The sequence below is a fragment of the Felis catus genome, chromosome A2 (assembly GCF_018350175.1).
Source record: "Felis catus isolate Fca126 chromosome A2, F.catus_Fca126_mat1.0, whole genome shotgun sequence".
In the NCBI taxonomy this organism is placed as follows: Eukaryota; Metazoa; Chordata; class Mammalia; order Carnivora; family Felidae; genus Felis; species Felis catus.
The window spans coordinates 145,032,866-145,056,699 of NC_058369.1; the positions used below are offsets into that span (position 1 = coordinate 145,032,866).

Consider the following 23,834-nt stretch of genomic DNA (forward strand, 5'->3'; position numbering starts at 1 on the left):
CAGCCTGAAGACCTGAGAAACAGAGAGCCCAGAAGAACTTTCCCGCCTCGGTGGTGAGACAGTGCTGTAATCAATAGGGGCTTCTGCTCTTGGAGGTTTTTCTATTGTTTTCCCCGAGCTGATTACTCACTCCCTCAGGCTGTCTCCCTCCAATTTGGGGGGAGTGGGAGGTGGGGGGGGAGTGGGCGTGGGTCATTTGGAAGAACACACATAATTATATTAAATAGCTTACTTTTTCTCTTATCAGGCCACATCCAGATTTCCTGCTCTATTTTTTGGCCACCACTTAACCTCTTGTTCGGTTGTCACTAAATTTTTGCTATTAAAAAAATTATTGCGTATTTACTGTGGATGTCAGAGGGAGTGATTCGGTGACATGGCTCCTTTGCAGAGGCTGCCGATTATACACCGATATCCTTAACCCTTAAATACTAAATAACAGAACCCACCAGTTCTAGGTGGGCGTGTGGCCATCCAGCTGAAAGCTACATGACCCAGCTTCCCTTGTACCTGGGTGTGGCCATGTGACTGAATTCCGACCAATGGGGTGTGAGCAAAAGTGATTATGCCCTTTCCAGGTCATGCCCTTAAAAGGAATGAGTGTGCCCTCCCCTTCCCCTTTCCCCTTCTCACTGGCTAGTATGCAAACATGATGGCAGGAGCTGGAGCGGGCACTTTGAAACCCAGAGACAGAGAGTGATATATTGCGAATGGCAGAGATACTCTACCAGCTCAGGACGGCCTGTCTGTGGACTACTGTGTAAGAGGAAATCAAATTCCATTTTAAGTCACTATATTTTGAGGTCTTTTGAGTGCCTGGACTATACTATAAGTAATACAGGTTGGTGCCATTACCTTTATCCAGGAGCCTGTGTACTTCCTAGTTATTTGTACTTATTTGTGTTTTCTTATTCAAATTGTATGTTTTATGCCTTCCTTTTCTAAAAAAGTAAACCGTTAGCTAGTGGTCTAATTTTTTTTTCTTTTCTCAAAGAACCAGCTTATGGATGTATTTATTCAGGTGTGCGTAGTAGTTTAATATTATTTTGACTTCCTTTACACTTGAACGAATGTCATTCGATTTAAATCTGTGGAATTCTTGGGTCACATCCTTTCTCCTCAACATCCTTTTACTTCGTTCCGTTGCCTTATGGCATCTAAGGAGGCTGAAGTCTAAAGCCAGTCTCATTTTATTCCCCTTGGTAGAACGTCTGCTTCTTCTATGCAGATATTTGTAGCAGGAGGCTTTTGTTTTGCCTAAATTTAGGAACTTCACAAGGGCTATGTTGGTCTCAATGGTTTCTTTTTTTTTTTTTTTTAATTTTTTTTTTCAACGTTTATTTATTTTTGGGACAGCGAGAGACAGAGCATGAACGGGGGAGGGGCAGAGAGAGAGGGAGACACAGAATCGGAAGCAGGCTCCAGGCTCCGAGCCATCAGCCCAGAGCCTGACGCGGGGCTCGAACTCCCGGACCGCGAGATCGTGACCTGGCTGAAGTCGGACGCTTAACCGACTGTGCCACCCAGGCGCCCCTCAATGGTTTCTTTATTCAGTTTACCTGGAATATAGTAAATTCTGTCTGTTTGCCAAATTGTTTTTTGTTTGTTTCAGAAATGGCTTTTTCTTTTATGGTTTTGACTACTTTTTCAGTTCCATTCATCCCCTCTTCATCAGGGAATCTAGCTGTATGTTGGATCGACATAAATGTCTTACATAACTATCGTTTTCTTTCCATTTCCTTGTTGCTCGCCCTTCTTTCTTGCGCTCTGTGTGAAAGTCTCAGGCCTGTTATCCACGTCACTGACTTGGTTTGCTGTCATGTCCCCTCCATTTCTTGTGGCTTCTAATGTGACTGTCAGACACTGAGTGGGTTTTTCTTCTGTTTTCCCCTTAACTCATCGAATCCTGTCTTCATCTCATTTCGGCATCTGATTTTGCTTGTTTGTTTGTTTGTTTGTTTGTTTCATAGGGACTATACAGTCCCTTGAGAGTACAGAAAAGATTCTCGTCAAAAGCTGTATTCTGTTTCCTGGAATCGTTTTTCTCCTGATACCTATTCCTCCAATGTATTTTCCTGTGGACATTCTTTGGGAAAGAAGAGTAATATCGTACATAGATCCCATGGTAGCTTGTCATTAAGAAATAGTGACTACTGGGGCGCCTGGGTGGCGCAGTCGGTTAAGCATCCGACTTCAGCCAGGTCACGATCTCGCGGTCCGGGAGTTCGAGCCCCGCGTCAGGCTCTGGGCTGATGGCTCGGAGCCTGGAGCCTGTTTCCGATTCTGTGTCTCCCTCTCTCTCTGCCCCTTCCCCGTTCATGCTCTGTCTCTCTCTGTCCCAGAAATAAATAAATGTTGAAAAAAAAATTTTTTTAAAAAAAGAAATAGTGACTATTTTAATTAAAAAAAAAAAAAAAAACGCTTTTACCTGAATCCATCAGCCCTTTAGATGCAAACTCTATTTCACAGAAAAGATAGTAACTAGAAAAGCAAACTAAACACAAGGAAGTAACCAGACAAATCTAGAAGGTGGGATTTTCTGTAGGACAACTGCCTCGATTGTTTAGGAGGAGTCCCAAAAGAGAGAATGTCTAGATTACACTAAACGTAAGGGGGATGTGTGGTCCTGGATTCAATGCTGATTTCGATAAATCAGTCATAAGAATAATTGGAGTTAAATGGAGGAGTTTTGATATGGCCTAGAAATTAGAGGAGATGAGATAAAAGGATAGTGAAACACAAAGGCAGAAAGTGTTGGCTAAATGATACAGGTTATCAAAAAGTCATAAAACCATTTTCAGAGTACAATCTCTCTCTCTCTCTCATACACACACACGCACGCACGCACACACAGACACCGAAGGTTGTTGCAGTGATGTTCTCTGGGAAGTAAGAAAATGCTGTTTGTTTTTTAAACTTGTCTCTGTTTCCTGATGTTCTACAAGCACATGTGCTGCTTATGTAATAGTTTTCTTTTTAAAAGAGTGACACAAATTTAAACGGGACAGATTTACCACGAAGATAATAAAGCTTACGCTTCAGGGCCCTTTGTTCACATGGAAGCTTCTGAGGCCCTAGGAGGGCGCTGAGCAGTTTGTGTCATACTTTTGTGGGGACTTTTTATTTTGTCTTTTATGTTTTAGAAATGTTTTACTGTGGGAAATATACATGAAACCATTTTAGGTGTAGGGTTCAGTGGCATTACGTACATCCCCACTGTTTGTACAGCCATCACCACCATCCGTCTCCAGAACTTTGTCATCTTCCCAAACTAAAATTCTGTACCCATTAAACAGTAACACCCTATTGCCCTGTCCCTCCAGTATTTTTATTCTTAAGTGTCTCCAAAATTATATAATCTTTAAGCTCCACAGAACCCAGGTCCAGCCCCAAATGACCACCAGATATCCTGGTCACTCCTGAGCAAGCTCTGAAATGATACATGACATGACCAAGTGATTTTAGCCTCAAGCCAAAGGACTATCAACATTGGCAAGAAGACTCTCACCAGAGTGCTCATTACCAAAGGTGCCCAAAGCAGCAATTGTGGCGGCATCGACATCCCTGCATACACAGGAAGACAAGGGCCATGAGTTTCTCATGTTCTTGGGATATATATTTATACAACCTTCCTCCCTAGAAGCGACAAGTTTGTCATTCCTAAGATCCTAACTTCCTGCGAATTAACCCTATCGTCTTCATTGCTTAGAATTAGTGGTAAAGAGTACCATTATGTCCTGTAAAATTGGTCCAGAAGAGTAGATAGGAGTTTTATATAGTTGTATCAGCAAGTTTTAAGCCCAGCTCAATGTGACAGAACACCCAAATTTATTTCTCTCATCCATAAGGAAGTCTGGAGGTACGCAGTCCAGGACTGGTATGGCAGTTTTATGATCATCAAGGAATTGGAGCCCTTTTATATTGCTGTGCTACCATCCTTACAATGCCACTTCATGGCCCAATGGGGCTGCCAAGCTCTAACCATCAAGTCTGTATCCCAGCCAGGAGGAACAACATAAGGAGTGAAAAGAGCACTCCCCTTCCTACAAGGTTTCCTCATAGCAGTTGAACCTTGGGCTCACATCTCTGTCGCCAGAACATAATCACATGGCCTTACCTAGCTGTAAAGGAGACCAGGAAATGTAATTTTTATTCCAGATATGTGCCCAACTAAAAATCAAGCGTTCCATTAGTAAAGAAATGGAGAGAATGGATACTGGGAAAGGCAACTAAGCATGTTCCAAATGGATTTTAAAAAGTTTCAGTGTGCTACTTTGGAGGGTTCGATAGGGGCAAATAGGAAAAGTAGACATCTTTTTTTTTTTTTTTAACGTTTCTCTATTTTGAGAGAGAGAGTGCATGTGGAAGGGGCGGGGGGTGGGGGGAGAGAGAATCCCAAGCAGGCTCCACACTGCCAGCATGGAGCCTGATGTGGGGCTCGAACTCACGAACTCACGAACCGTGAGATCACCACCTGAGCTAAAACCAAGAGTCAGACGCTCAATCGACTGAGCCACCCTGGCGCCCCTGGAAGGGTAGACATCTTAAAGACATTTTATCATTGCTTGGCACTTTGTTTAGAGCCGAAAGCTCACTTTCTCACAATTAGCTTTCTAGGCTGGGTCCTAAAGTCTCTTCCACATACCACGGAAGTGGACTCAACAGGCTTGCACAGAAAAGAGAAAAAGTCATCTTCCCAGCTGAAGGGAACTTTTGGATGTCTCAATGGCCAAATATATCCAAGCCATGTATCCAGGCCAATAAGCTTTACTGTTGTGGGTAAGCTTTAACTTATATAGGTGTGTTAATTGCCATCCCATTTGTACTGTGTGTTGTTCCTAGGGAAATGTAAACCACAGGATGGGGTCTCTTGGCCCCATCCTTACAGAATGTTCCATGGAGGACATTTTTCCCACATGATAAGCAAAAAAAAAAATGAGGAACGTGAATAGGGAAGTTGCTTTACCAACCTAGGAGCTGTTTCAGGTGCTTGAACAGGTGCATAATAGAGGTGACCAGGTGAGGGGCTGATGGAATCAGATCAGGAAATCCTCATGACCTTTCAGCCATCTCTCAGACTTGACAATGAATACAAAAATAAATCGCTCTGCCTGTACGTCACACATATTGGTTGTCAAATTGTTTTTCTTTTTTAAAAACTTTTTTTTAAGTTTATTTTTTTTTAACATTTATTTATTTTTGGGACAGAGAGAGACAGAGCATGAACGGGGGAGGGGCAGAGAGAGAGGGAGACACAGAATCGGAAAGAGGCTCCAGGCTCTGAGCCGTCAGCCCAGAGCCCGACGCGGGGCTCGAACTCCCGGACCGCGAGATCGTGACCTGGCTGAAGTCGGACGCCCAACCGACTGCGCCACCCAGGCGCCCCTAAGTTTATTTTTGAGAGAGAGCAAGCATGAGCAGGGAGAGAGGGAGCACAGAATATGAGGCAGGCTCCATCGAGGCTCCGAGCTGTCAGCACAGAGCCCAACGTGGGGCTCAAACTCACAAACTGTGAGATCATGACCTGAGCCGAAGTTGGACGCTTAACCGACTGAGCCACCCAGGCGCCCCATCAAATTGCTTTTCTAAATTGATCATATTTGGTTTTGATGGATCATACATCCTGTAGTGAATTCTGGAACTTTGTCCAAATTAGAATACAATTTCTCCCTGAAGTGGACTTGCACAATGGTCAGCCTGCTGGGTTCTTTGCCCGTGACCTAGCCACCGCGGGATATGGGCTCTCGCACCTTCTGGCTCCAGGATGAGGAACGCTGTCACTCTCCGAGAAGGCGAGCGGCTTGTTGATGCCGCAGAAACGCCCATCCCAGCTCTATTCTTCTCAGCTGGCACCCTCACAAAGCCAGCCTCTGGGTAAGAAACTGATTGCTTCTTCGGTTTTACCTCCTAAGGAAAATAAGGCCTGTAGAAGTGACCACCCAGCCGTAGCAGAGCACGGAGGCCAGCAATTCCTTCTGAAACGGAACAGGCTCCTGCAGATAAACCAGGGCATGTGTGCTCCCGCATCGTGCAATGCTCTCAAGGGCTGGGTTTTAAATAGACACCGGCCCTTAAAACTGGTTGCGGCAGGTTGCATTAGGAGTAAGAGAGGGTTGACAGGCAGGGAGGAAAATGCCCTCCCAACAGCCTGCCTTCCTTCCTTCCTTGCTTTCTACCTGGCTCACCACTTGCTCAGAAAGTTCTGGGGGCACTATGTCCCCGGTTCCGACAGGGGCTGGGGGGCGTGAGGGCATAAACAAGCCGTGAAAGCGCTCTGGAGGAAAAGGGAGGCTCCTCTGCGTTTCCCTTTCCTGCAGGCCTGCCCTGGTTTTTTCATGATGTCATCCATTCATCATTGTGAGCTGATTGGCGGTCCCAGGCCTTGGCCGGCTGCCCAAGGCCAGGAGGGAAGAGAGAGTTACCAGGACAAACTTGCGGTAGGCCCCTGAGCATGTGCGGAAATGTTGTCATCAGTTCCACAGAGAAAGACTCAGTGGAAATCAAAGAAGACAGTACAAGTCACGAGATCCTATCCAATCTTCCCCTCCCTGAATGTCGGGGAAGAAGTCAGGGGCCTCTTGCCTGTGGATGGGGAGCCAAACCCTGGAGTGGGCCTGGGTGTGGAGGAGGGATTGCTCTGCCAGATGGTTCATTCTCCAGAATTCAACCTATTTCCTGACTCAGTGGTGTTTGAAAGCAACTTTGTCCAGGTACTCTTGGGTCGTGCAGAATGGCACTCCCTGATTCTTCTAGACCTGTTCCCAAGGTGTGACTGGGAGAGTCTGTCCCTGGGACTGGCGTGGAGTGAGAACGGAGGTAAGGAGAAGTCAGTGGGCCTGGAATGCATCTGACCCTGACGTTGCAGAGCCCCGGACAAGGCTTCTTCTGGAGACGCTTGTCATCGTGGGGAAAGAGGTCAGGTGTTCTCTGCTCTGAGTAGAGGATCTGGTATCCGAATCCCTCAATTTGCTTCCTCCTCCAGGCTGTCAGCCCAAAGACACGAACAAAGAGGCAGTGAAATGAGTTGCCCTTTGAGGGTTTGTGACAGAAATGCTGACTGGTGAAAGAACAGCAGCTGGGCACCCGGAGAGACCAGGGCTCAAAATCTGCTCTCTCATCAGGAGGTGTCATTGTGCAAGTGACCGGCGCACCCTGAATCCCAGTTTCCTGTCTTGTAAAAGGGGTTGGACCGACCTGGTTATTACACGCAAACACAGGAAGCAAAAGCCTAACTACGAGGGCACTCGGTGCATTTTTGTTTCCTTGCCTGGGTTCTCCTCAGGCCAGCTGGAACCCAGAATAAACAGACCTTGGGGTTGCACGGGACCTTACGGTTCAGGGAAAGGAGATTATAGGGCCCCTCAAAAAAGGGCCTATAGACAACCCTGTCTAAGAAAATCCAGGAAACTGTGGGGGAGGGGTCACAGAAATGTAACACATGTCCAGGAACTCCGGGATTATGGTTCTTATAGGCGTTTAACCAATATAGGTTAAAACAGTGGTTTCAGCAAACATTGATTTTGCACCCACCCCCCCCCCCCCCCACACACACACACCAGGGGGCATTTGGTAACATCTGGAGATATTTTTGATGGTCACAACTCGGGTGGGGAAGGGATCGCTGCTGGCCTCTAGTAGGTAGAGGCCGAGGATGCTGCTAAACATCCCCAGAGCACAGGAGACCCCTCTCCCCCAAACAAAGAATTATCCAGCCCGAAGTGCATAGTGCCAGGGTTGGGAAACCCTCAGCTAAAATACACTGCTCCTTCTGCCAAACGCTCAGGGCTGTGCCCACGGGACTGCTTTGCAGGTCAAAAAGGGCAGGAACTGGATAGACGTCTACAAAGCCTCCAACACCATGGCCGTTGGGGTGACCTCCTCCGTGCCCTGCCTGCCCCTTCCCAATATCCTCCTCATGGCTAGTGTCAAATGGCACCAGGGACAGAGCCAGACATGGAACAGACCATCTAAAGCCCCAAACATCATCCTGAAGAGGTAAGCAACACAGAGGGGAACAGAAGAGGAGTAGGGCGAGGGGCAGACCCAGAGCGGGAGGCTGCTTTGGGACTCAACTCAAGACGGGGAGAAGCGGAGAAGTCATTGGCAGTGACGTTAATTTTTTAGGCGACGGTAGCCCAAGCCCGGGTGCACTGGGAGCATCAAGGCTAAGGGGTGGGGGGCAAAGGGAAGTGTTCTGTGGCCGGTAATGAGAAGCGAGTCAACAGCCCACTTCCCTTCTCGCTGCACTCACTGCGCTGAATTCATAGGAAATCTCTCCGCCTTGGGCCGAGCGGCAAGGAAGCACTGAGGTCCGGCAAATGGAGCACCGTTTGGGAGAACACGGGTTCTAGTCTTTGGTATCCAACTGACTCCAATAATTTTTGAGTCACAAGTTATTTGCTGCCTCTCAATGTTCCTGCTAGTAAAATGAGTGGAACTAAGTCTCACTTAGAACCGTAACATACAGGGACATCACACCCCTCTGGGATGAAACAGGTCTATGTGATGTTTGGACCTCTCCAAGTAATCTGTAGGATATCTCAAGAATCCCTAGATCTTCCCAGAAATCCAGGTAAACGCTTGATGTCTCCCTGTTGACTCAGTGACAAACCTCGCCTTTATGTTCTGCGTGGGGCGATAGCCAGCCCCCTGAACTTTAGCCCCTTTGCGAAGAGTAGTTGAGGCATTAGGGTCGATGAATGTGCCAACTCTGTGGCAGAGGAGGGAAGTCCCCCGCATGCTGTCAAGGAGGAAACTAAAAACCCTCTGACCCCAGCCACCTTACTCCAGGGCTGTCTCTCTCAAGCAGGACCCCAGGGAACACCGGCGTGAGAATCACGGCAGATTTCAGGGCCACACCCCAGACCTGCTGAATCTGAGTTTCGGGGGCTATCTTCGGGCATCTTCATTTAAAATTTTTTTTTTCAACGTTTATTTATTTTTGGGACAGAGAGAGACAGAGCATGAACGGGGGAGGGGCAGAGAGAGAGGGAGACACAGAATCGGAAACAGGCTCCAGGCTCTGAGCCATCAGCCCAGAGCCTGACGCGGGGCTTGAACTCATGGACCGCGAGATCATGACCTGGCTGAAGTCGGACGCTCAACCGACTGCGCCACCCAGGCGCCCCGAGCGTCTTCATTTTAATCAAGCTCCCCAGCTTGATCTCTCCAAAGTGCAGCTGATCTCTCCAAAGTGGGAGCACCACTGTGCCAAGCCCTCTCTCTCCTACCCCCCAAAGCCTCAGTCCTGTGGGAGACGCTCCTCATTTTAACGAAGAGAGGGTTGGATCAGAAGCAATAGGGGCCGCCCATGTGTGTCTTCCCTTGTGGCTTCAGGATACTCCCCCTGAAGTTTGTGGAGCTCCAGGTCTGTGACCGGCTTCAACGCATCCTGCGGTTGAGGACAGTCACTGAGAAGATCTACTACCTAAGGCTCCACCCTGACCATCCAGAGACTGTCTTCCGCTTCTGGATCCGACTGGTTCAGATTCTGCAGAAGGGCCTGTCCATCACCACCAAAGACCCTAGGATTCTTGTCACTCACTGTCTGGTACCCAAGAACAGCTGCAGCCCCTCGGGAGACTCGAACGTAAGTGGGCACCAGAGCTGGCCTGTGGAGTTTAGGTGAGCTGGTATGTGAGGGTGATCCCTGCCTTAGGCCTTTGCTAATCAGCTTTATTGAGGTAGAGTCTACAGTCATGAAACCCAGCATTTTAAGGGTATAGTCCGACACTTCTCCGCAACTGTGTAGAGTTGTGCCCCCTACACTGCAATCCAGTTTTAGAATACTTCATCACCCTAAAAATTTCCTTGGTCCCATTTGCAGTCATTCACATGTTCCCATTTCCTGCCCTAGGCAGCCATTGACCGGTATTCAGTCTCTATAAATTCACAGTTCTTGGACATTTCATATATATAGAACCCTACACTCTAGAGTCTTCTGTGTCTGGCTTCTTTCACTTAGCGTGATGTTTTTCAGGCCCATCTGCGTTGTAGCATGAGGCCAACGCTGGCAGAGTCAGACTGTCAGTATTTTCACTGCTGAGTCGCATCGCACGGTACAGATATAACCACATTTTGTATGTCCGTTCATCAGTGGGTAGACATGAGGATTTTGTCCAGATTTTGACTATTATGAATGATGCCGATATGAACATTTGTGTCAAAGCGTTTGCGTAGACGGGTGTTTGATGTGTCTGGGATACATTCCGAGGAATACAATAGCTGGGTCATATATTTATGTGACTTCAAAGTAAGTTTCTATTTAACTTTTAAAAAAACTGGCGAACTGTTTTTCAAAATGGCTGCACCATTTTACATTCCCATCAGCGATGCATGAAAGTCTCAATTTCTCCGCATCCTCACCGACATTGGTGTTATCTAAGTTTTTTAGTAAGGCCATTCTAGTGGATGTATGGTGGTTTTCATTTGGGTTTCCTGAATAGCTAATGATCTTGAGAGAGTTTCTCATGGGCTTATTAGTCATTTATGTATCTTCTTTGGTGAAATGTCTATTCGAGTCTTTTGCCCATTTTTAAATTGTGTTTTGTCTTCTTATTGAGTCGTTAGAGTTCTTTGTGTATTCTAGATATAAATCCTTTATCAGACATATGTCTTGTAAATATTTTCTCCCAGTCTGTAAATTTCTTTTTCGTTTTCTTAACGGTGTCCTTTGTGTAGCAGAAGTGTTTAACTTTGATGAACTTCAAATTGTCATTTTTTTCTTTTATGGATCAGGCTTTTGATGTTGTAGCTAAGACTTTTTTGTTCAGCCCAAAGTCACAAAGATTTAATCTATGGTAAGAAATATTTACTAAAGGTACTACGGTAATAGCTCAGTCACTTGCAATCATATGTTGCTGTTTTAACGTGTATCCATTTTTGAGAGACAGAGCACGAGCTGAGGAGGGGCAAAGAGAGAGGGGAACAGAGGATCTGAAGCAGGCTCCACACTGAAAGCAGAGAGCCTGACACAGGCTCAAACTCATGAACCAGGAGATCATAACCTGAGCCAAAGTCGGACACTTAACTGAGCCACCCAGGTGCCCCTAATCTATCTTTACTTATAGAAGTTTTATAGATATAACTCTTCTATTTAGGTCTATAACCTATTTTGAATTACTATTTGTGTATGGTGTGAGGTAAGAATCTAAGTACTTTTTTTTTTTTTTTTTTTTTTTTTAACATGTGGATACACAATTGTCCCAGCACCATTTGTTGAAAAGACTATTCTTTCTCCATTGAATTGTCCCGGCAGCTTTCTTGAAAATAAATTGACCATAAATTTAAGGATTTACCTCTGGGTCCTTAATTGAGAGTTCTACTGATCTGTTTGTTTATTCTTAGGCCAATACCACATTGTCTTGATTAATATAACTTTATACTACATTTTGAAATTGGGTGATGTACATTTTCCAAATTTTTTTCTCTTCCACATTATTTGGGCTATTCTAGATCTTTTGCATTTCCATATAAATTTTAGGATCAGCTTGTCAATTTCTGCAAAACAGCCTGCAGAATTTTTACAAGAACTTGTTGAATTTACATATTAACTTGGAGCCAATTACCATCTTATCGATATTGAGCCTTCCGGTACATGAATATGAAATGTCTTTCCATTTATTTTGATCTTCTTTAATTTCTCTTAATGTTTTTGTACCTTTCAGTAACATGTTTGCATCCTTCATTGATAGTATACAGATATACCATTGATTTTTGTGTATTAATCTTGTTCATTAGATATAGCAGGTTTTATGGATTCCTTGGGATTTTCTACACACACATATACACACACATACACACACACATGTCATTTGCAGGCAAAGACAGTTTTACCTCATTTCTAGTCAGGATCCATTGGTTCATTGCCTTACCCGGAATCTTCAGTGCAATGTTTGTTAGAAGTGGCAAAAGTAGGGGCACCTGGGTACCTCAATCAGTTAAGCATCTGACTCTTGATCTCAACTCAGGCCTTGATCTCAGGGTTGTGAGTGCCAGGCCTGCGTTGGGCTCCACACTAGGCTTGAAGCCTACTTGGCTTGTTCCTGATCTTAGGAAAAAAACATTCAGCGTTCCGTTAAGTATGATGCTCATTATGAGATTTTGGTTGCTGCCCTTTATCATGTTGAGGACGTTCCCTTCTATTCCCTGTTTATTGAGAGTTTTTACCATGAATGGGTATTGGATTATGTCAAATGCTTTTTCTGCAGTTACTGAGATGACCATGTGGTTTGTCCTTTATTCTATTAATGCAGTGTCTTGCATTACTTGAGTTTTAGATGTTAGACCAACCTCATGTTCCTGCAAAAAATTCCACTTGGTCATGGTGTGTATAATCCTTTCTCAATGTTATTGGATTTGGTTTGTTAGCATCTTTTTTAAATGTTGATTTTTATTTATTTTGCGAGAGAGAGAGCGAGAGAGAGAGAGAGCGAGCATGAGCAGGGGAGGGGCAGAGAGAGAGAATCCCAAGCAGGCTCCCCGTTGTCAACGCAGAGCCCAACATGGGGCTCGACTGCTCAAGATTATGACCTGAGCCTAAATCAAGAGTCGGACGCTTAACCAACTGAGTCACCCAGGCACCCCGATTTTTGTTAAGGATTTTTGCATCTATGTTTGTTAGCGATATTGGTCTGTGGTTTTCTTGGGACACCTTTGTGATACTCTGGCTTTGGTCTTAGGGTACTATTAGCCTCATTGAATGCTTTTGGAAGTGTTCTCTAGCCCATCTATTTTCTGAGTTTGTGAATAATTGGTATTACCACTTCTTTAAATATTTGATAGAATTCACCAGTGAAGCCACCTGGGCATTGCCCCAGGCCTTAAGATGTGACATAAGACCAATTTGAGCTGGAACATAAACTCTTTGAAGGCAGGGGTTTTTCTCTGTCTTCTTAGCATGATCCCTAGTGTGTGGCACACAGCTGACATCTAATACATACTGAATGAATGAACGAATGAACAAATGAACGTGAGGAGTACGAACAGCTAGAGTGCCTTTGGGGACATCACGGGCAGCAAGAAAGAGGGCAATTTGACCCTCGTGTAAAAAGCAGCTCAAAATGGGATTTTTCTTAGAGAAATTAATTTTTAAACCATTCATTAAATTCTTACAACAGGTATTTGATTCCCCTACATTTAAATATAAAAACAAGTAGCAAGGGACACCTGGGTGGCTCAGTCGGTTAAGTGTCCAACTTCGACTCAGGTCATGATCTCACAGTTCATGAGTTCGAGCCCCACATTGGGCTCTGTGCTGACAGCTCAGAGCCTGGAGCCTGCTTCAGATTCTGTGTCTCCCTCTGTCTCTGCCCCTCCCGTGCTCATGCTCTGTCTCTGTCTGTCTGTCTGTCTCTCTCTCTCTCAAAAATAAATGAACATTAAAAAATTAGAAACAAGCAGCATAAGCTTTTTTAAAGCTTATAAGAATAGGCTATTCAGTAACACAAGAAGGTATGTTAATAAGAATAGATTATTGGGGAGCCTGGGTGGCTCAGTTGGCTAAGCGTCCCGCTTCGGCTCAGGTCACACACGATCTCACAGTTCATGAGTTCAGGCCCCGCATCCCGCTCTGCACTGACAGTGCAGAGCTTGCTTGGGATTCTCTATTTCTCTCTCTTTCTCTGCCCCTCCCCTACTCTCTCTCGCAAAATAAATAAATAAACTTAAAAAAAAAATAGATTATATACCAAGCACTAGGTGTAAGTGATGAATCACTAAATTCTACTCCTGAAAACAGTATTACACTGTGTGTGAACTAACTCGAACTTAAATAAAAATTTGAAGGAGAAAAAGATGAAAAAGATTATCTACTAAATGATGTCTAAAGTTTTCAATGACTATAGTATCCTTAAGGCACCAAAGGATATTTACAAGAATACAGGGAGTATAAACAAACAGATACGGCTTCAGAATTGCCTCTCTGAGCAGCTGACACGGCAGCCCAGTCGAACAGTTTAAGCCCCAACACTCTCAGGTCTGGACCACGATTAGGAAAATGCAGACACCCTAAGGCGTTAACCATCTGGCTTTGCTTTTTTTCTCCATCTAGTTAGTACAGAAGAAACCCCAAGCCTGCAAGCCCAGCGAGAGCCTCATGCAGCTGATGGCTAAGGGGGAAAGTGAAGCACTCTCTCAGATTTTTGCCGACTTGCACCAGCCCCGCCAGTTAAGGTACGTGACTTAAACTGGGCCAGTCTGACACCCCTTCTGTGACCCAGATGGCCTGGGCCATGAGATCCAGAAACCAAATAACTTGGGAAAGGAGCAGAGGGAGGAGCATGGAACGCTGCACTCAGTACCCAGGCTTTACCCTTGACTAGGGCCAACCTTTTGCCAGTTCTCTTTGCCTTATTCTCTTCCACACAGCAAGCACTGTAGGCTTGACTCCAGAGGAGGAATGTTATAAAAAAATAAAAAGTAACTCTTCAATTATAAGAATACATTAGTAGCACAGGTGGGAAAGCAAAACCTTGTTTTGAATCCAGTTCCTAGTTCTACAGAGAAAAAACTAAAACATTGTTTCAAACGTTATCTACTCACTGAGTTCACGGGGCCTCTGCTGGGATTCAGGGAGCCTCTGTGGTTGTTTTCTAAATGTATAATCTGTTCTGGAAAACTCCATGGTCCAGGCCCATCTTATCCATGCCTGAGGAAATGTCCCTGTGTTGTGCAGGTGACTTAGGATGTAGTCTTAAGATTGGTTGACGTGAGACAGGCGTTGAGGGCACTTAGATCACAGGGTACCACGAGCAGAGCACAAAGATAACGTGGGAACCGGTGTCCTAGAGAACCAAAATCAGTTGCTAAATGTCACCAGAAGAGAAAAATGACGTTTTAGAAGATTTTTGTCACAACAGGGACCAGCAACTCAGAGACACAACAGAAAAAAAAAGAGGCTTTTTTCCCCGAGGGCTGGGGGTAAACCAGTAGGGTTGGAGGGAATAATCTCTTACGGTGATTAAGAGCTCATGCAGCCCTGGGCACAAGTCACTGCTCTGACCGTGAGCCCTTGGGCACATTGTTTCATTTTTCTGGTCCTAAGTTTTCAGATCTGCAAAATGGAAACTATGATAGTGCCAACCTCATCCAGATATTGTAAGATTAAATGAGCTCATACGCATCAGTACTTGGCAGGGTCCTCAGCAGATTTAGAGGCAGACATAAGGAGATTCTCAATATTAACTTGTATCATTAACTTGGGCCGGAAGCTGTAAAGTATTAACACAAGAAAAAAACTTGTTAGTTGCCCACTGCTAAAGAATTTATACTGGAGGTTGTCACGCTGTGTATCATACAGAGATCTGTAGTTAAGAAATTGCTAGGTAAAATGTAGCATTGCTGAGCTGGTGACCCCTGGACTCTAATAGAGCAAGATAGATTGAAACAACTTTATGACTGTCTCAAAATGTTAAATCATGGATTTTTTTTTTTTTTTTCCCGCGGAAGGATAGCTTTTGTTTATATTCATGGCCGCAATTCAGTCGCATGGCCATACCCAACTACAAGGGAGCTGGGAAACGCACTCATCATTGTGCATAGAGTACATAATCATGTGCCTCATACAAAATTAGATGCTCTGTCCCCGAGGGAGAAGAGAAGAGGGGATACTAGGGGTCTATTGGCCAATTCTGACACAGGCAGCTTTTAATATTTCCAGAAGGTCAGAGCAGTGTAGGAGCATTAGGCACTAACCAGATAAAGGGTGGAGAATGCTGTGCAGGTGAAGGGGACAAACGAGGTTTCATCCTGAGGAAGAGACTTGGTGAGTTCGGAGAAGGAGAAGGAAGGGCTAGTGGGGAAGCAGCGGTGGGGGAAGGACCTAAGTACAAGTGGGCAGGGTCTGGGGCACCTGGGTGGCTCAGTCGGTTAAACGTCCGACTTTGGCTCAGGTCACGATCTCACAGTTCGTGGGTTTGAGTCCCGCGTCGGGCTCTGGGCTGACAGCTCAGAGCCTGGAGCCTGCTTCTGATTCTGTGTCTCCCTCTCTCTCCACCCCTCCCCTGCTCACGCTCTGTCTCTCTCTGTCTCTCAAAAATAAATAAATGTAAAACAAAACAAAACAAAAAAACAAGTGGGCAGGGGCCGAGCGCGGCTGGGAAGCCATGTGAATGAATTTAGAGTTCAGTGTAATGGGAGCCTTAGCCTCATTTTAAACTGGGAAGTGATGTGATCCAATTTACATTTTGGAAAGGTCATGCTGGCTGTTCAGTGACAGTTGGTTTGAAGAGAGGGAGAGTAAGTGTGGAGAGACCAGCCAGGAAGCCGGGGCAACCGAGTCTGGCCTGTCATGTCCCAAATGGATCAGAGAGATGTGAGAAACGGGGAAATGACTTCCGGCTGCACTGTTATCGCAACAATTTCTTTGTGCAGGCATTTGGTTTCTTCTCTTTAATTTCCCGGGACGAGGCCCCGAGTGATGATTTTTCTCCTCGTTCAGGCAGGTTCTAGTCTGGTTGCAATTATATCAGTTTTTGCACATTGGCAACAACAAGCAACTCACAGCAAATAAAAATAAGTGGCTGAGACAAAGGCCCAAACAGATGGAGTCACACCCATTCCTCCTCAGCAAAATCAGCGGCATGGATTCTGCTCCCCGTCCCAGCCCCCTCCCTCCTCTCCCTTCCCTATTTTTTCTTCTGGTGCTTTAACATGCGTCGCACCCACCCAGTGTAGCCACAGCTGGCCTTTTTCATATTTATATCTGCCTCTCAAGCTTTTGCATCAAGCAAAATAGAACTAGAGACAAGATTTGAAATGAGAGTTTCATGCTCTGTTCTTTTCCTTTTGACCTTCATCTCCTTGATCCTGAAATGGCTGGAGTTCCAGGAGCAGCAAAAAGACACAGACCAAAAGGGACAGCCCAGGTAACGGAGGGCACGGGGCGCCCATTTCTTGGAGAACTTTCTGCTCCACGGGTGTAGGAATAAGTTCCCCCTCCAGCTCCCCACCCCAGCTTTCCTGGATCTCTGTCTTCCTTCCGTACCTTAGTGTGAGTTCCTCTAGGCTCTTTGGCCACCAGAGTCAAGTTGGCAGCAAATCTTACCAATTTCTTCCTTTGAAGTTTCTCCATATTCTTTACTTCTGTTCTACTCCCGCGGGTTCTCCCCTAGTTCACCTGGTCAGTTTCATGCCTGGCCTGCGGTCATTTTCCACGAGTGCGTCCATTTCCTCATTCAGAAACACGCAGTGGGCACTTGGTAAGCGCCAAACACCGTCGAAGGCTTCCGATCACAATGAAGAAAGAGACACAGTACCCCCCCCCCCCCCCCGGAAAGCATTTACAATTTGGTGGAGTCAGATGGGTAAATCCTAAAGTCACAAAAACTCTATTTCTAGGCAACATTCAAAACTCACCCCTGGGGTCCCTCACTCCTCCCAGGAAGCTGCTCAGGAAGGCGGGGGGGGGGGGGGGGGGGGGGGGGGGTTCTGAGCTGAGTCAGGGAGAATGAGTACAAGCCGGGCTGGCCGAAGCGGCAGAGGCGGGGCATGCTAGGAGGAGACAGGGTCTGTGTGAGAGAGCATGACACATTCTGGAAACAGCAGCCGGTTCCCCATGAATTTCCAGGTTCTGTTTACCCCAGATCCACTCATTTTGGTATGCATGACCCTGCATAAACTTCCCCTCTTACCCATCTCACCCGCTCACTTTCTCCCCCTCAAATAGAAGCCCCCTCCGTGCCTCGTCTCCTCCAGCCCAAATCTGCTCCATTAAGCCTTGGCTATGCTTCTCTATGCCTTATTCATCCCGTCTGCTCCACCCTAAATCCTACCTGTCCTTCCCGATAAATCTTTCCTTAGTCATAACCTCTCTTACATTATTCCCTAATTGCTACATAGGCTTAAGTCTTTTTTTTTTTTTTTTTAACATTTAATTATTATTGAGAGACAGAGTGTGAGCATGGGAGGGGCACAGAGAGGAGCAGACACAGAATCTGAAGCAGGTTCCAGGCTCTGAGCTGTCAGCACAGAGCCCGACGCAGGGATTGAATTCACAAACTGAGATCATGACCCGAGCCGAAGTCAGACGCTTAACCGACTGCAGCCACCCAGGTGCCCCAACATAGGCTTAAGTCTTATCTCTTCAACCCACATTCATTCTTTTCATGCCTCTGAATTATTTAGCTGCCGTGGCAAGCACAGGACTAAGAACACAATAGGGCTTCCATAAGTATCCGTGTACCACACCACTAATAAATTATCCCTCCACATTGGCTCAGAAGGCAACCGGAATGTCACAGTTAGGAATTTAGAGGAGCGTGTAGATCCCAGAGAAGCTCTACCAACTTTCGTCCAAACCAGGGATTACAACTCAAACGTCTGGAGAGTCTAGGTGTCATATAAGAAATGGTGGACTTACGGGGCACCTGGGTGGCTCAGTCGGTTAAGCGTCCGACTTCGGCTCAGGTCGTGATCCTCACAGCTCGTGAGTTCGAGCCCCGCGTCGGGCTCTGCACTGACAACTCAGAGCCTGGAGCCTGCTTCCGATTCTGTGGGTCTCTCTCTCTGCCCCTCCCCTGCTCACATCCTCTCTCTCTCTTTCTCTCTCAAAAATAAATAAACAGTAAAAAATTTTTTTTGAGAAATGGTTGACTTATCTCTTAACTCCACTGTAAGTTAAACAATAGCTGGGCTGACACCTGGAGGTCAGCACTGAGGAGGCAATAGGACATGGCAGGGACAGTGACAATGACAAAGTGAAGGTTTCAGTGGAGCCTTTAATTGTCACCATGCTGGAACACAGATCTGGTGTTGCCAGATACCCTGAGTTTTCTTTTTTTTTTTTTTCCAACGTTTATTTATTTTTGGGACAGAGAGAGACAGAGAATGAACGGGGGAGGGGCAGAGAGAGAGGGAGACACAGAATCGGAAACAGGCTCCAGGCTCTGAGTCATCAGCCCAGAGCCTGACGCGGGGCTCGAACTCACGGACCGCGAGATCGTGACCTGGCTGAAGTCGGATGCTTAACCAACTGATACCCTGAGTTTTCAAGAAAAGCCCCAAATCTGGATTTTTATGTGACCCTGCCCCATAAAAATGCTAAAGCACAGCATAGGCTGACAGTGGGTAAACTAAAGGTATCTGCAGACCAGATTCAGCCTGGAGGCTGCCAGTTCACAGCCCCTATTCTAAACGGTGAGTAGAGCTGGCCCACATTTTCCCCAAGGCTAAGAATCCTGTCTCCCGTCACGTGACAGATAATACAACTGTGATGCATTGTATTGAATGTTTTCACACTTACATTCAATCACACACCCACGCTCAAAACATACCCCATGGGATTATGGTTGAGGAAGACAGAATATTTCAGTTTCAGAGTCAGAGGATACGTGTGCCATGGGAACTACCACTCCCGGGCCGTCCCAAGGCTGTTTTCGATGAATTATCCTAGGATGTCCTCAGGACCCTTCTCTTTCCTTGAAACTGAAGAACCGTCTTTCCTCCGTGGGCCAGGTAGCATACCCTTTGAGTTTGGAAGGATAGTCACACTTCAGCCTCCTGGAACTTCTGGATGAAAAGAAGGAGAGAGCTACACTGGGAAAAACCAGCGTCCCAAAGCTTACCTGTGTGGCTGAACCTTTCAACTCCCCATCGGTGTGGGTGGTGGGGCGTTTTGCGGGGCTTCCCAAGCTATAACGTGCAAATAGTTCCCGGGGAATCTTGTTAAAAATGCAGCTTCCGAGTCAGTAGATCCGGGTGGGCCCGAGACTGTGCATGCTCCCGGGTGATGGCAAAGCTGCCGGGCTGCAAGCCACCCTTTGAGTGGCTGAAGCCAAGTGGACCAACAACAGGCTCTGGCCTAAGGCCACCTGGGTTCCAGGCCGTTGCCAGTTCAGCTAGCTGAATCTCCTGGGGGAAATTCACTCAGTGATCCTCTCCAAGCCACATGGGTTCTCGCCTTGTTCAAATGGCAGGATGGTTAAAACATGGGCTCTGTTGCCTAGCTTTGAATTCTGGCTTTGAATTCTGGATCTGACTCCTCATTATATGACCATAGGTAAGCAAGTTAACCTCGCTGGGCCTCAGATTCCTGTGAAAATGGAGACTAGAGCAGCACTGACCTCTCGGGGTTGTTGTGAAGATTAAAAGAGCATTAATACATGGGATTGTTTGGAACCATATCTGGCCCATAATAAGCACCCTACACGTGTTGGCCATAACCCGTGAGACTGCTCTGTGAATTAAAGTACAAACAAATGCATTCCCTTTTTAACCTAGAGAAAGATACTCCCAGTGAAGACAGCATCCCTTGTACCCGAGACCTCAGCTGGCGGGACTCGTTCACTTATGGAGAGTGGGAAAGAGAGAACCCCTCGGGTCCGCAGCCCCTTTCACTCCTCAGCACCCTGGCAGCCTCCACGGGGCCACAGCTGTCCCCACTCATAGGTAAGGTGATGGGATTAATCTGACCGCCTTCGTGGGACAGGCCTGGGGTTCCACCTCAGGCCCGGGGTCAGGTCCTAGGATCCTGGGGGTGATTCCAGGAGGCCGTGAGTGGGAGTGGGGGTGCCAGCCAAAGGCAAGTTCACCATCTTTGTTTCCGCCCTGTTCTCTACCTCCAACTGGGCTGAGCGGAAACCCTAAATGTGGCAGTTGCAAAGCCCGCAGAGGCCCCTGGGAATTCCTGCAAGTGGCCCTGAAGGGCCAGAGACCAGGACATCACAGTTGTGGCTAGCCCTGCTTTCTCCCCCGCTGTGCGCGGGGGGAGTGCCTCTGGGGCTCTTCCCCTGAGGGAGTGGGAAGCTGGCTCTCCCTTTGCCTTTCCAGAGCTCTCGGGGAGCCCCAACCTTCTGCAGAGAGTGAGAAGGAGCAAGGCCAAAACGGGTGGGGTGGAGGTGATACTTCTCTGGAGCCCAGCTCTTATCTTTCCATGTTCCAAGGCTCGTCCATCCATCCATATATTCATTTGGCAAATATTCGTTAAGTACTTCCTACGTGTCTCTGCTTGACCAGAGATGATCCCCAAAGGAGGGAGGAGTGGTTTGTGTTTTCTCAAGTCAAATATTATTAATAAAGCACTAACTCTTACAAGTACTTGTTATTAATAGTTGACAATTTAAAAAATAGCATATCTACATGCCCATAGAAGAGCTTTTTAGGCAAGCTATTGCTCATGGGACATCTTTCTCTCCTACACTAACAGGAAATTGTATTTGAACCACCCTTTCATTCTGGGGAGAATCTATGCAGCCCTCACCAATGCCACTCTGCCGCCTTCAGCTTTCTGAGGGACTCTATCTGGATGTGGAGGAGGAGAAAGCTGCAACTAAGGAAACACTAGAATCATCTCACGCTGACAGCATAGCCTTTCCTTGGAGAACCACTTGCGAGCACGGCTCCGGGTGAGAAGCATTATTCCTGCATCGTTCTAGTATGTCATTCCACGTACTCGGGGTCCGCACCGCCACCTGTCACCACACCTAGCCTCCATCCCGCCACCAGAGCGAGCACAAGAAGACATGCTCTCAGAAGGGCCAGGGCCCAGAGGTGGAGAGAAGGAAGGAAAGGGAAGCAGGACCGGAGGAGACGTGGAAGAGACCAAAGTGGAGGCGAAGAGAGGAGGTGGAGGGAGGAAGTCCGAGAAGAGGGGAGATCTCGCGGCGAGGCGGTAACAGAAGGAAACAGAGGGACCTGAAAAAGAAGCTGGAGAGGGTACGAGAAGAAACACACCACTGAGAGATGCCTCACCAAGCTTCTATTTATCTAATTTAAAACTTGAAAGTAAGGCCATAAACCAAAAGAGAAATGTCTTTTCTTCTCTGTCCAGATTACTCGGGGTAAATAGGAGGGGCCAGAAACTCATTCCAGCCAAGAGCCTCTCCTTAAGTTTCCTTTTTTGCCAGTTTTTGGTGGTGGTGGTGGTGGTGGTGGTGGTGGTCATCATCGTCGTCGTTGTCCCTCTTTTCTGATTCAAGCTTTGCACCTCCTTCCTTAGGACTTGCTAGCCTAGCCTTGGCGATTCAAGTGAAGGTTTGGGGTTGAGACTGCAGTTTCCTGCAGGAGGCAGTGTAAGTGCGTGAGGTGGGGGGAATTTCTCTTTTTGTGGTCAAACTTTCTAAGTTTGCTGTTGTGCCTCAGTCCTACTAGCACTGGCTCAATTTCTTTTCATATGACACCCCCATGAAACGTCGACATACCTCGTTCGTGCTTATTAAACTAGCGATTCCGCGGAGAGGAGGTACAGCCTCAAAGCATGGGGAAGTCAGAGGTTCCAGGGTCAAAGCAAAGGTAAAGTCAGAGGTTCACAAGTTATAGGTCAAGGGAGACACAAAGGAGTGTCTGTCAGCTGGCCGATGGACTGGCCTCTTTGTTTAAAATGTACAATACTTCATATTCAGTAAAAAACAGGCTATGGGGGCGCCTGGGTGGCGCAGTCGGTTAAGCGTCCGACTTCAGCCAGGTCACGATCTCACGGTCCGTGAGTTCGAGCCCCGCGTCGGGCTCTGGGCTGATGGCTCAGAGCCTGGAGCCTGTTTCCGATTCTGTGTCTCCCTCTCTCTCTGCCTCTCCCCCGTTCATGCTCTGTCTCTCTCTGTCCGAAAAATAAATAAACATTGAAAAAAAAATTTAAAAAAAAAAAAAAAAAACCAGGCTATGAGCGTTTCCAAAAAGCTGCCCAGACTTCCAAGTGGAAAACTTTTTCAGGTGTCTTGCTTTGTTTTAAGATATTCTAGGAAGGTCTTTTCCTTCACTGGAGTAATTTTCAGATTGAAATGGTTGGAGGACTAAAAAGTCAGTTCCTGGATCACCACCGCTCTTTCCAATTGTTTTGTCCTAATTCTTGGTGATTTCAGTATCCACCTAGATGATTCCCCCCATGCCCTGGTCACTGTTCCTTGAGCTGCTGCCCAGTAATCCTGCCCATTACTCTCATCGGCCGCTGACTCCCATGATTTTATCCTGGAGTCTGTCATTAATAACTGCACCCCTCCCCCATTACTCCCACTCTCCACCTCCACTGCCTCCCCTCTTTCCCTGAGTCCAATAATCCTTCCACCCACCACAATCTTCTGCTCCTTCTGGGTTTCCACGGTTCCTCACCCTCCTCGTGTCCTCATTTCCCTCCCCTCCAGCCTCGATTCCATATTCCATATTCAGCATGCACCCTCAACACCTTGTGTCTCTTCCACTTTATTTCATTCACTTGGCTAAGTCCAGTTCTGCCCACTCCATGCTCCCATCATGCTGCAAAACTTGCTTGGAGAAAACCATGGGACATACCCACCCGTCTTAACTCCAAGTCGTCATCTCAAGTCTCAGGAGGGTCCTTAATGTTGCCCAGAGATCATACTATGCGTCCCTCATCTGTTGTGACTGCTGAATGGCTACTTCATACCTCTTGCCTCACACACACACCCCCAGTGCCTTCTGACGACCCAGCTTCCTTTTTATTTATTGTTTTATTAAAAAAAATGTTTTATGTTTATTTATTTTTGAGAGGGAGAGAGACAGAGCACAAGCGGGGGAGGGGCAGAGAGAGAGGGAGATGCAGAATCTCAGCTCCAGGCGCTGAGCTGTCAGTGCAGAGCCCCGAGTGGGGGCTTGAACCCACAGACTATGAGATTATGACCTGAGCTGAAGTCAGACGCTTAACGCCTGAGCCACCCAGGTGCCCCTCCTTTTTTTTTTTTTTTTAAAGTTTATTTATTTATTTTGAGAGAGAGTGAAAACCAGAGGGGGTGGGGGGCAGAGAGAAAGGCAGACAGAGGACCCATGTGCTCACAGCAGAGAGCCCGATGTGGGGCTCAAACTCACGAACCGTGAGATCATGATCTGAGCCCAAGTCGGGCGCTTAACCGACTCAGGTACCCAGGTACCCCTCGGCTTCCTTTTTC

At 46.8% G+C, this 23,834-nt stretch overlaps 1 protein-coding gene across 7 annotated transcripts; it reads left to right on the forward strand.

The window, feature by feature from the left end:
- Nucleotides 1-573: 573 nt before the first annotated feature.
- On the forward strand, nt 574-21,749 carry FAM71F1 (family with sequence similarity 71 member F1). Of its 7 annotated transcripts, XM_045052715.1 has the most exons (10): nt 590-760; nt 4,610-4,779; nt 5,657-5,874; nt 6,318-6,710; nt 7,811-7,995; nt 9,337-9,589; nt 14,051-14,172; nt 16,822-16,865; nt 20,218-20,385; nt 21,143-21,749. In XM_045052715.1, the coding sequence occupies exons 4-10, from the start codon at nt 6,462-6,464 to the stop codon at nt 21,154-21,156; spliced, it is 1,035 nt and encodes a 344-aa protein (XP_044908650.1). In that variant the 5' UTR covers nt 590-760; nt 4,610-4,779; nt 5,657-5,874; nt 6,318-6,461; the 3' UTR covers nt 21,157-21,749. The 7 variants fall into 7 exon arrangements, 6 of the variants coding, with proteins under 6 accessions (XP_006929422.1, XP_044908650.1, XP_019681327.2 ...); XM_019825768.3 differs by lacking the exon at nt 4,610-4,779; XM_045052716.1 differs by lacking the exon at nt 4,610-4,779 and having other exon boundaries at nt 5,677-5,874.
- The last annotated feature ends 2,085 nt before the right edge of the window (nt 21,750-23,834 follow it).